This window comes from Buteo buteo, chromosome 8, assembly GCF_964188355.1.
Source record: "Buteo buteo chromosome 8, bButBut1.hap1.1, whole genome shotgun sequence".
NCBI lineage: Eukaryota > Metazoa > Chordata > Aves > Accipitriformes > Accipitridae > Buteo > Buteo buteo.
In genome coordinates this window covers 13,755,957-13,769,101 of record NC_134178.1, presented here as the reverse complement: position 1 = coordinate 13,769,101, position 13,145 = coordinate 13,755,957, and the positions used below count along the sequence as shown (strand labels likewise).

At 38.1% G+C, this 13,145-nt stretch overlaps 1 protein-coding gene across 3 annotated transcripts in view; it reads right to left on the bottom strand.

Annotated features, from left to right (window-relative positions):
- BRWD1 (bromodomain and WD repeat domain containing 1) overlaps positions 1–13,145 on the bottom strand; it is a 66,665-nt gene that overhangs the window by 22,690 nt on the left and 30,830 nt on the right. For all 3 annotated transcript variants that reach the window (XM_075033683.1, XM_075033684.1, XM_075033685.1), the window contains 5 exons: positions 13,024–13,106; positions 12,458–12,569; positions 4,513–4,574; positions 499–654; positions 90–210 (listed from right to left, as the gene is read on the bottom strand). In XM_075033683.1, the coding sequence (XP_074889784.1) occupies positions 90–210; positions 499–654; positions 4,513–4,574; positions 12,458–12,569; positions 13,024–13,106 (534 nt within the window). The remainder of the gene's footprint in view (positions 1–89; positions 211–498; positions 655–4,512; positions 4,575–12,457; positions 12,570–13,023; positions 13,107–13,145) is intronic.

Sequence of the window (13,145 nt, the reverse complement as noted above, 5' to 3'; positions counted from 1 at the left end):
TGCTCTTCTTACTAAAAAAAAGTTTAGAACTTCTCACAATGTACAAAGTCAAGGCCATGTTCTCCCTTGTTTCTACTGCTAGTACTAACCTGTAAAATCGGTTAGCCAGTCTTGTCCGAATAGTGTTCAGGTCTGTTGGATAAGCAATCACAGTACAGTACTTGGGATATGTACACAGGTCAACTGGACCAGCAAAAGCTGCTGAAATGTCTGTTAAGAAACAGCAAGATTAAACAAACTATTTCAACGCTTGTATGCCTATGACAATTGAGGCAGGTGTTCAATAGCTAAATATAATTATCCTTGATAAAACCCATGATGTATAAAAATACAAAAGTCTCAGTACAGACAAACAGAAAGAACTGCACATAAAAATGTATGAACATTTACAGTACTTTATCACAGGGAATTTTTAAATGATGCCATGGATATTCCAGGGAGCTGTTTATAAATGTAATGTTAGGAGAAAACTACCTGAAGCTTAGGTTACATGCTCACCAAGAGTCAGAAGCTGATCAATACCACTGATAATCCGTTCACATGCTTCATCACGAGATCTCATTCCCCACTCCCCTTCTTGGGGTTTGTATAGGAGCTTCTCCACCTCTTCAAAAGTCACAGAAACACTAGCTCCTAATTCTTCAGGCTGATCAACTGAAGAGTGATAGCAAATAGGAAAGCGTAAGAAGTGAGAACACAAAAGAAGATGGATTGTTAAGTACTCATGCTTATTAAATACTCATATGCTCATAACTGACAAAAAAATTCTTGCCTTAAAGTGGAATTTGATGCTAAGACTATTGGGAAAAGTAGTACACAAAATGCATACAACAGCAAAGATATCCTTTAATCGCCTTTTCTGCAGTTCTGAATTTCCAGAAGACTCTTTCCTCTCGTCATCTAAGCACTAGACGTAGAAGAGGACTTAAACTCAGAAGAGTTGTTTATATGCTTTTATTTTAAATGCATGCCCTAAACTTCACAGGATCATTTTAATGAGTCAATTTGTGTCCCAAACCTTTAAACATGAGCAAGATAGGCAATATACTTTGTGACATCCTTCCTGGTATTAGTAACTGTGATCTTTTGGCCATTTTTAAAAAAATAGTTATTTTTAACATGGCAGATTAATTGTTTCAAAGCAATAAGAACTAGTAGAAATATAAAGCTGTGATGTATGGTTCTGTAGAAAGAGTCAGGCTTCCAAAGACTAATGCAATCTGGCCAATGCAGAATGACTGAGTAGATAATGTATTATCCCTGGATATCTTTCCCCCTCAAGTCCACAGATTGTTTTTAGTACATCTGCAGTTTCTGCACTTATGTTGTTTTTTAAAAGCTAAGTTCCTTATTTGAGCACTTGAAAAGGAACAAGCATGTGAAGGTTCCTGATCAGGCACCGTGGGTAGGCAAGATCGCTTCTTTGTACTGATTAGGACAACTAAAATTAGCAGAGAAATTACTTTTTTTTTTTAGCAGAAAAATTCAACAGTATGAAGCATGTAGGCTTAATTAGCATCTGACAATCTGTCCATTAAAAATGAAAGCAGGAAAGAGGATAGGGTCCTTCGCAGTGTTAAAATGCCTGTAATCCATGAATATGTTGCATACAAATTCTAAAATACATTTCAGCTACAACTACTATAGAGGAAAAAAACCAAGCTTTAGTGGGGGATCTTCTAGGTTTACAAAAAGAACTATTTTTTCTTTCAGCTGAACAGGGTTAGTCGTAATAACCCAAAGTAATTTCTAGTTCCCTGTTCATTATTGCATTGATGGAGCCCTAATGGTATTTTTTATCCACTGAAATAGTATTAAAGATGAAGCAGTTCTTCAAGAAAAAAATGGATAAAATACAAAAAGGTGCTAGGAAAAGCTGAATGGGCAGAGGCAACTCACTAGATGCTCCTTCTAACTCATCTTTGACCTGAAACAAATTCTGCAACCAAACTTCCTGAAGACAACACTAAGAGAAAGCTGCAGGTAGTGCTTCTACACTTATATAGGGTTGTGTCAAGAAGAACTCAACATGGTATCTGGTACTCCACCGCATAAGCACTCAAGAGAGATTTTCTCCTGCAGGAGTAACAACTAAAGCAGAATGACAGACTAAAACAAACAAAACTGTCCTTCTCAACAAGCATGTAAAGATCTTTGCTTTTTGTTCTTTGCAGCACCCTGGCACATATGACATAGAAGACTTGTCGTAACTCCTAGCATGTTTTTATATATAGTATGACCACATGGTCTAACCTTCAGGAGTAAATGGGTCACAGAAAGCTGAACCCCCAGAAGGAGGGTTGCAGTGCTTACAGTACAGGTATAGACAGTTAATAGATACAACAGCCAGTCCACACCAATAGTGGTTTAGTAAGCAGGCTGTTCAAAACTGAATGTTCAGGTCCATATGCACCAGCTTTTCCTGGTCTTGGCTGCATTGTCCCTGACAAGAAAAGAGTTTGACATCTGATACTGTATCTTGATAATCATGACACAAAACTTATGCTTGCAGGATACAAAAGGTAACAAATTAAAGTTGTGACCTGCTAGTTAGTCCAACTTCAGTGCTGTTCTTCTCCCATACATCTATCTTAGCAAACTGAATGAAGAAGAAATATTTTGAGAGAAGAGTGGCAAATGCGAGGTATAATTTCAATTTGATCTGTCATTCAACTGAGGAAAGGAAAAGAAAGCAAAGGAGAAGGGGTTTAACCCCTGTTTTATACTGTATTGTTAACATAATAATGTTTTCTATAAATGCACAAAACCTTTCTATAAGAGCTTTACTTCCCTACAGAGTGCCATTTTCTGCCTGGCACTCTGTAGAAAGTAGAAGTGTAGAAAGAAACATAGAAAATAAGGAGTTCCAGACTGTGTTTAGACAATTTTTGTTCTTCCTCTCGCCTAGTGGCTGCTGTGGTACTTATCCTTGACCTGTTCAGAGGATGTTCTTCTCAATTCTTTGACCTTGAACACAAAAGACACACTAGCTTATAGCTTTTTTTTTTGTATGTCCTTTCCCAGTTTTCCTATGGTAAAGTCATAGCTCCACAGATCAATCAAACCTTTAGCTCTTGACATGGCAAAGTAACAACTCTGATATAACGAGCAAATGACGACTTACACGTGTAACACTATCCAGATTTAAATTAGCTTCTATAAGATGTGTCTGTCATTACATTGCCAGTGTAGCAATTCCAAGAATTCTAGTTCCTTTATACTATCAAACTTAAGTGGTTGAGAACACTACTCTATATCAATCCATAGGAGGAAGTGGTAACTAATACACTGATATAAACAGCAACTTAAACCATAGTATACAGCATTCAGAAGAAATTGATACAGTTTGTCCTGTTAACAAAATAAATCCTGACTTAAGTTCACATGTAAGGCTTGTGAGCCTTTAACAATAACATGACTGTCTCTTAGTGACATATATGGGAAGCATTAACCAGTTCACAATGAATAAGAAAAACTTCCGTATGTTAGGAGACGACAGATGTTGGTGATGAGAAAATGGAATGTTTCAACTAAATCTGTGTATATAAAACCAAAATCCTGCTGATTACTTGTTTTCTAGAAACTAAAACGTACGAAGATTTCAATTCACATTTTGATTTCAGACTGTTTTGCAGAATTTGTCATCACAAGATGACTGAAGCAGCCAGCTAACGCTTTGAAGATTAGACAGTCAGGTGGCTACTGAGAACACCCATGTGTATACAATATACTAGTATTAAGAAAAAGATCTAGCGTAAGCCTTTCTGGTGTCTGGGAAACAAGCTAACTCCTAGCAAAGGTTATTAAGAAAATCAGTATCTTTTTAACAGCTTGTTCAGTAACCATTCTCACTATTTCACAAACATTCCTCCCTCCACCCAGCTGGTACTGACATGCACTGGAAAACTGAACTGAATAAGACAAACTAGGAATCCAACTGTTTCATTTACAGCTAATTTGGATTTGACCAGCAAACTTTATAAATTGCTGGTTTTAAACCATATGCAGTAAGGATTTGCTGACTGGAAATTATTTTATACTTATTCTTCCCCTATCCCCTTCTACTATAACGTATTACAACAAAATAGTTTTTTGAAACTTGAGATGTTTTTGAAACTTGACATTTGGAGGTAGCAGGTTTTATTGCATAAGCCAGAGGTACACATTTAAAGTATTTCCTTCAAAATTGCTCTGGAAGATGCAAAGGGAAAAAATACAGGTATATTCAAGGTGTTTCATCAAATCTGAAGCAAGACTGTCTTTAAGAACTTCCTTGCCTAAATGCACAGAGACACCCTGCTGACATCCTCTGTAATTTAAAGGGTAACTATTACCATATCGGTTCCACCTGTTAAGTAGACATGCACAATGGATACTGTACTCGGATGACTTAGTGGCAAGAGTCAGAAGAAAGATACGAATCACCTAAGGTCCACTACCTGCATGAAACAAAGGAACTGGAAAGAAGGAGAAGCACATCAAAACTGTTTTATTAAGGGAGTTTCCACCTACCATTATCAGGAACTGGTTCCATGTCCCACGGGCTAAGCTTTTCAATTTCACCGTTGTCCCATCTGATTCACCCAGTTGAAAAAAAAACAGTTAAGAATTTAAAGTTATCTTGGCTCAGAAGTATTCCCTCCAAGCATATTTAAATCACAGCTATTTTTAGGTATTAATAAAATATACTGTATAAACATGCATATAAACAAAAGCATTAGCTAGCAATCAGCTGTCACAGTGCAAAAAGGAAACACTCTTCATAATGAATTTCAAATTAAAATTGTGCTCCTGACTTTGGCTGTATGCAACTTACCCAATATAAAAATCAATTTTACAAAGCCTGTATCAAGAAGTTGCAAGAAAAATAAGCCATACACTTGGAGAAATGAGATAACAACATCAAGGGGAAGATACAAGAAAAAACACGCAGGAGAGAGGATTTTTTTGCTAACCACAACAGTAGTTGTCCAAGTCCGTGGAATGTCTCAGAGAAAGGAAGAACAATAAGTAAGGTATTTGGTATATTAACATTTCATTTTATAAGGCATACCACATTAAGACAAAGAAAAGGGTAAGTATAAAATGAAGAAACTAAAGTTAGGTAAGGACCAAGAGGAAGCGAAGGCAAACACAGTTGATATTGATAGGGTATCTGTCTATTCACTCTAATACTTAACTATTAGTTATAAGTATAATTTTCAGATCTCTCCAAATCCTATCACATTTGGGCAGATTTTTACATGTTTTTAACAACACAAAAAATACCAAAGAATTTTGGTATTTCAAAGATAAGAAATGCCCAACTGGATCAGCTGAACGCCCTACTCCTCCAGCTAGACCAGTAATTTGTGTCTTTGAAACTATTATTGGGAGATGCTATTTACAGAGACCATATGATCCTGGTACAAGTCCACTCTACTCGTACTTCCAGCATTCATGATCATTGTATTCCCCCAGGCATGTTTGTGAATACATCCCAAGCTATTTCCTTTAGTATCTGTTTATTTTTGTCTAATACCTTTTTGAACCTGCTAATACTGTTTCCACAGCCTCCTGTGTAAACGTACTTCCACAGTTCACTACCCCCAATGTTAAAAAAAATAAAAAATAAATCAAACCCAAACTCTTTTAAACAACCCCCCCTACAGATTTCAACATACACCTCTAGTTCTATCATCACAGAGTCTGGTGAATAATAATTCTCTATTCATCTTGCCTATCACCTTTATGATTTTGTGAATTATGAACACACCCTTTCACCCTTCTCTTCCATCTGAAGAGTCACTTTTTTTTTTAGTCTTAACCCACAAAGCATCTGGTACCTATTCTTAATCATTTTAGTTGCCCTTCTTTGCACCTTTCCCAAAGTCATTACGTCTTCCTTTAGATGCTGAGACCCAAAATGCATCAAGTCATCAGCACACCACAGTGCTAGAAAGCAGTGAGCAGTACTGTTTTGTCCTTGATATCCTTTCTGATGGTGGCCAACACCTTATTGGTTTTTGTAGCTGCCACTGCACACACCACTGACGTTTCAAGAACTGTCAATGACTACCTCAAGATTTCTGTCTTCAGCTGAATCTACTAATGGGCTCAATGTCATATAAGCATAAATAAGACCATTGTTCTCTCAGATGTCCTACCTAACATACGTTTGCACTGAAAATTATCTGGCACTTTTTTACCCAGTCAGTTTTATGACATCCTTCTGAAAGTCCTCACCTTTAGGATGGTATTTGACTACTACCTGAAATGACTTGCCATATTTATAGAACTTGGATATTTCATTGTGCATGCCCTCCAAGAGGCTTAGAAGGACACTGAGTAAAGCTGGTCCCAGCACCAGTTCCTGGGGCAGCCCGCTATTCCAGCCTGAAATATGATTGTTAAGAACCACTCTTCTGCACCCTATCCTTTAACCAATTTTCAACACATGGAAGTATTTGCTCCAATCCTATGTCATCTTAGTTTCTTTAACATTTCTTGGAAGAAAAATCCCTTCGAGGGCTTCTTGAAAAAAATCCAAATATATGCTCTCCACTGTCCACTTCGTTCATACGCTTACTAACAAAGTCATAGAACTTCAAAAGGGGCAGAGCTTCCCTGTACAGATGCAGTGCTGGCTCTTTCCTGCAGCTGGGTTTACCATTATGCTCAATAGTACTATTCTTTATTATTGGCACGTACCAGAAACTGAAGTCACATGTATCTGTCTACAGTTCACCAATTTCCCTCCAGAGCCTTTTCTGTTGGCAATAGTTAAAACAGCAATCTGCCAGTCCTCTAGTACAGGGTCCAACTGTAGGATAGTTTGCAGCTTTGCCAGGGGTTTTGTATCAGAGTTCTTCAAATGCCTGGGAGAATGCCATCTATTTCTTATGACTTAATAAACTTAGATATTTGGTCTAATACCTCCTGTGTATTTTTTTCAAATAAACTGAAAATTGAGATGATCATCCTCATAATATTTTATAACTAAAACTCTGCTCAGGCAAGAGCACCTCTCCATTATTTTGGATTACCCATCGACTTAGGAAGGCTTAGATCCATGCACACTCAGACTGTTTGATGTTTATGAACTAACAGAGTTCCAAAGGTTCATCTATTCAGTTCTCCTCCCCAATTAATGTACAATATTTGAGAAGTTGTTGGTATTCATAAACGTATATACTACTTCATAATATTGCATGAAAGTCTTTATTAATACAGTTTAATACAGCTTAAGCCCCATTTAATTCCACTAAAGCTCCGTTCGTCCAGGTAATGCAACTTAGTAATATATAAAGCTGCTTCTACACAAATACCTATTTCTGTCTGGCCAATAAAATAACAAAACATCCAATTTATACATCTTGTATAGATAATAAATAAATAGAACTGTGATGCTGATAATTTGAGATGATTCCTAAGTATGTGACAACCTGGTTACCAACAAGACTAAGTTATGTGACAATTACTCCCCTTCCTCTCATTCAAATGTGGTTTCTCACACACTCTGTCATTGAGTGTTTTGAAGCCAACTTTCAAAGGTTGTTTCTGGTATAAAATAAAAAGCACTTCTATTCCAATAAAGCTCTTTGTTCTTCACCACTTCTGAGACAATTGCAGATGCTCAAACTCAGCTGGATTAGCAAAATTCTACCATCTAAAACACCACCATAACCCAAATCCTGAGTGAGGAATAGAGACAGCATATTGCGGTTTTTCCAAGAGAGAGTCACAACCATTTCCGTTTAGGTTGTTTTTTTCCCATGAAGTGTATTTAAAAATCTTTTTGCATCCAAAAGCAAATTTGTACAAAGTATATGAATGCAGATTAGGAGGCTACGGCTGCTGAACCACATGCAGATTCTTGGGTAGACAAGACTTAAGATTCTTGAACAATGAATCATATTTACGCGAAGAGCTAAGGACCCAGCCAAATCACAAAACCTAACTATACCTGCAAAACACTCCAGACATTTTCACATACATATCTTCGGAAGCTTCTCTAGAAGAGTTGTTTGTGAGTCAAGGTAGAACAGAGTCACATTCTCTACAAAAGCAGCACAAATCTTTAAAGAGCTCCCTTTTGAAAGTGGTCTTTAGGGAACACTGCATTCCTTACCTATTCAGTTATTAAGCTAACTTCAAAGCAGCTCTAGACTTTCCTCTATTAAAGGCTGGTGCACTAAAATACTGAAATATCCTTTAGCGTTCACAGAAGAAAGAAAGGCATCTAGGAAATGGGCTAAAGGCTCTTTTTCATAACTGGAAACTTGATTTTGAACTGGCTAAGAAAACCAAAAAATCCATCTAAACTTACTCTTAAGGAACAACTGTGGTAACATAACAAAACATATGAAAGGTATAACATGAAAGGTAACATATATTCCCTATGGTAGCATATCAAAGGGTCTGAGCTATCTAACAGATAAAATTCAGTACTCTGAAATAAGACTTAGTTGTATTTTCATACTGGTATCTGGACTCAGTGGATTCTTACTCTGTACATCATTTTACAAAAGAAGGGAAAATATACTAGCCAGTAACTTGAATATTTTTACCCCTACCTAAATCACCTGCAGAGATATGCTCCAAGTGTACTATCCCTCATGCCTGGAAGACGAGTAAGATGTCAGTAAGCATTCAGCACTCTTAGTTTGTCAAGATCCTCTCTCTACGTAAAAGAAAAGTCCAAAGGAGAATGAAATGAGGGCAAGAAATCAATGTACAGATAGTCTGTATTTCAGTTTTTCATCTGTATGTACTTTCTCATTGTGGCTGACTAAGCAACTGTCAGAAAACAAAAAACAAGTATTCGCACATACTGACAGCTCCTTTATATGTGGAGCAGTCTTAGCTTTATCACTGTCAGGAACATGAAAAAGTCCTTTACGGTCAGATGATCTGTTGTAGAGACTTAACATTGATGCCACTTTTATTTATGGCACATTAAAAGTGCCAATGTGCTAATTGCAGCTGTAGAAGAAAAAGTGAAAATTCACTTGTCAAAAGCATACAGGCAAGAACTTCAGTCTGGAAGTTACTTACACCTTTCAACTACAGAAAATCAACAGGACAGATGACAAATCAAATAGATGAGACAAGGAACCAAAATACGTAACACAATCTTGGCAGTCTCACAGAATTGTCTATCAGCTACAAGTACTTCCTTTCTTTGGGACAAGCGACAGGTTCAAAAGCTTCTGAGTGGGGAAAAAAAAAAAGCCCTCTAACAATGAAACTCTGAATATCAAATATACTGTAAAAGACATGCGAAGAATCTCTGGTCATGACAGAAATAGGAATATTATGTATTCACTGATTATTCTTACAGTCCTCCCTTGCTGGGGGAATCCAAAGCAAGCAAGATCTCAGAACCATTCCAGACAACTTGGACAGGAAAGGACAAGGACAATATCCTGATTCTGAACACTGAGGTCCAGAGTTCTCTTTGTTCACCTTTCTTCTCCTTTGTGTAAAGGACCTCTTTGTCGATATGAAAGAAGGTGCAGATGAACACCATTTATGTCAAACCATCATGGGGGGATAGCAGGAAGTCATTTTTCAGAACATGCCTACTTAAAGAAGGTATGGGTCCAGCTACCTTGTTACCAGTTTGACTTGGATGTTCCTGGCCTTTCCTGTTTAAGTAGTTATTTTTTTCTACTCTAATACCCTTGATTTGCTCAATTTGCCATGTTTTGAACAACGCACTTGATATTATATACCTTCATCTAGGCAGTGTTATCTCCTGACAAGTAGAGTGGTCAATGGGATTTGTCTGTTACAGGTAACACAGGTTTACATTATCTGCAAGTTATCTGGCTAAATATCACCCAAAGAGGAAATCGAAAGGTGAAATCCCAAGGGGGATCTACACAATAGGGAATATGGCAGAATACCACTAGGCAGCGAAGAGACTCAAGTTCCGTCTTCACATTCAGGTGGATCTGGACTGGCAACATAAGGGTGAGCTATTTATGGTTCAGTGGGCCCATAACACCTCATGCCATCAGGGAAGAGATGCAACATATAGATGGGCTCATGATCAAGGGGTGGACTTGACTACGGATACTATTGCACAAGTTATCCATGAATGTGAAACATATGCTGCAAGTAAGCAAGCCAAGTGGCTAAAACCCCTGTGGTATGGAGGGCGATGGCTGAAATATAAATACGGGGAAGCCTGGCAGATTTACTATATCACACTCCCACAAACTCACCAAGGAAAGTGCCATGTGCTTACAATGGTGGAAGCAACAACCAGATGGCTGGAAACATATCCTGTGCACCATGCCACCACCTGAACACTATACTGGGCCTCGAAAAGCAAGTCTTGTGGTGATACGGGCACCCCAGAAAAAATGCAGTCAGACAACAGGACTCATTTCCGAAACAACCTTATAGACACCTGGGCCAAAGAGCATGGCATTGAGTGGGTATATCACCTCCCCTATCACACACCAGCCTCTGGGAAAATTGAACTATACAATGGACTGGTAAAGACTACATTGAGAGCAACGTGGGAGAGAATCTTCAAACATTGGGATACACATTTAGCAAAAGCCACCTGGTTAGTCAACACCAGAGGATCTGCCAAGCGGGATGGCCCTGCCCAATCAGAACTTTTACATACTGTAGAAGGGGATAAAGTCCCTGTAGTGCACATAAAAAATATGTTAGGGAAGACAGTCTGGGTTACTCCTGCCTCGGGCAAAGGTAAACCCATTTGTGGGATTGCTTTTCCTCAAGGACCTGGGTGCACTTGGTGGGTGATGCGAAAAGATGGGGAAGTCCGAAGTGTGACTCAAGGGGATTTGATTTTAGGTGAGAATAACCAGAATTAAACTGTATGATGTTAGTTGCTATATAAACCTGCTACTGTATGTTATCATTACTATAATTGTTCTATGCTATATCCATAGTATTAGAGTAAGAATCACTTAGATCAAGCAAGAATGAACTTTGATAAAACTGAGTGAAGCGCAGTAGGGATGGAACCAGAACCGACCTCAGCATGCAACAATCCAACATTGCACACCTTCTGCTACATCCAATGTCACCTGCTCGCCATACCGCACTGAAGCCCGATCCTGCTCTGCTGATTGAGAGGCCTTTGCACCATCCCTCCTGCCCAGAAAGACTGGTATGACAGATAGAGCCCAAGGGGACTAAATGAACTCAACAAACATTTTATAAACATGGCCCATAAACTAAAGGAATGATATCTGTGTATACATATGTATCTATCACTCTATAGCTCAAAGGACAGAAAAGGTGATGATGATTGACTAGGATGCAACAGAAAGTATGGGAACTGAGCATGAGGTAAACGGTATGGAGTAAGGGGTGGATACTGTCCTGGTTTCAGCTGGGGTAGAGTTAACTTTCCTCCTAGTAGCTGGTATAGTGTCATGTTTTGGGTTCAGTATGAGAAGAATGTTGATAACACACTGATGTTTTCAGTTAGTCTAAACGCTACTTTGCAACAAGCCAAGGATTTTTCAGTTTCTCATGCCCAGCCAGCAAGAAGGCTGGAGGGGCATGACAATTTGGGAGGGCACCCAGCCAGGGCAGCTGACCCAAACTGGCCAAAGGAGTATTCCATACCACGTGATGTCATGTCTAGTATATAAACTGGAGGGAGTGGGGCTGGGGGAAATCGCTGCTCAGGAACTAACTGGCTGTTGGTTGGCAAGTGGTGAGCAACTGCATTGTACTTCACTTGTATATTCCAATCCCTTTATTATTACTATTGTCACTTTATTATTATCATCATCATTATTAGTTTCTACTTTTCTGTTCTATTAAACTGTTCTTATCTCAACCCATGAGTTTTACTTTTTTTTCTTTTTCCGATTCTCTCCCCCATCCCACTGCAGGGCAGGGAAGTGAGCGAACAGCTGCATGGTTCTTAGCTGCTGGCTGGGGTTAAACCATGACAATATGTCAAGCATGAAGAGAGTGCAACATTTGGAAACATCCTCTACAGTAGTCTGAAGTGATAGCATGAGATCTTCTTACACATATACTTGCTCTTGTGGACTATAACACGAAAGACAGAAGTGTAAGAACTTGAAGTATAACGATCATGATGTCAGCAACAACAGAAGAAATTCAGCATGCCCCATCCAAAACCAATTATCAATGAAGAACAATCATTAACATACACTGGAAATTGCACTGCTTGCTTCATGGAAGAGATTCAGCACTGGTCATTACAGAAAATGATTCACAAATGTGAAAGAGGTCAATAACTTCTTTTACTGTACTACTATTCACTAAAAAGTTGCCACAAGTTACATATTCACATTGTCCCTAAATTAGCGACTTGAAACCATTAAGAAGTGATAATACAACCAGTAAAATGTTTTGAACAATTTATACATTCTCATACCAATAAGCCAGCTATCTAAGAGGCAACCCACACTACTAACGTTAGAAGTGTAAATTTTTTTTTTATACTTACTTAACACTGTAACACTGGAAGTGACTATCTGGATATTGAGGCTGATACGGTTCTTGACCCAACACTGTTCCAAACCACCATGCATCATCAATAATGGATCGGAACCTATCAGCTAGAGCAAAAAAAGTCCGCTCAGACATTCTACTAAGAAAAAGTTATTTAACTATGGTTCTTCTACATGCAATTAGAAAAGATTTTGATCAGTGTATTTCAGTTTAAAGTTCTAAACCCACTGATATTCAATAAAATATGAGACAACTTATTATGCCAAAAATACACAAGTGCTACAATCTAAATAAGTTTGCTACTTGGCTGTAAAATAAGAAAAGGGAACACTAGAGTCTCAATATATGTTTTGAAAACTGTACCTTAGATCTATGGTAATACCTCCAAAATGCTTAATACAGCAGTTAGTAGGCTCAAATTTCTAATGGGCAAAGGGACCTTACCCACCAGACAGCCCTCTGAAGTTAAAAGCAAGTAGCATCTAGCACATTCAGGAATTAGCTAAGGACAAGTTTTTTATTTCAAAATTGTTTAGTCAAATACTTAGAAAACACACTTACAAGCTTGCCAGTTTCTTTGCCGTGCTTCATCATAGAACTGACGTAATATAAGGAAGTCGATAACATCTGGCATATCATGGTATCTAGATAAAAAAAAATAATCCCTTTCATGTGTGTGCCTT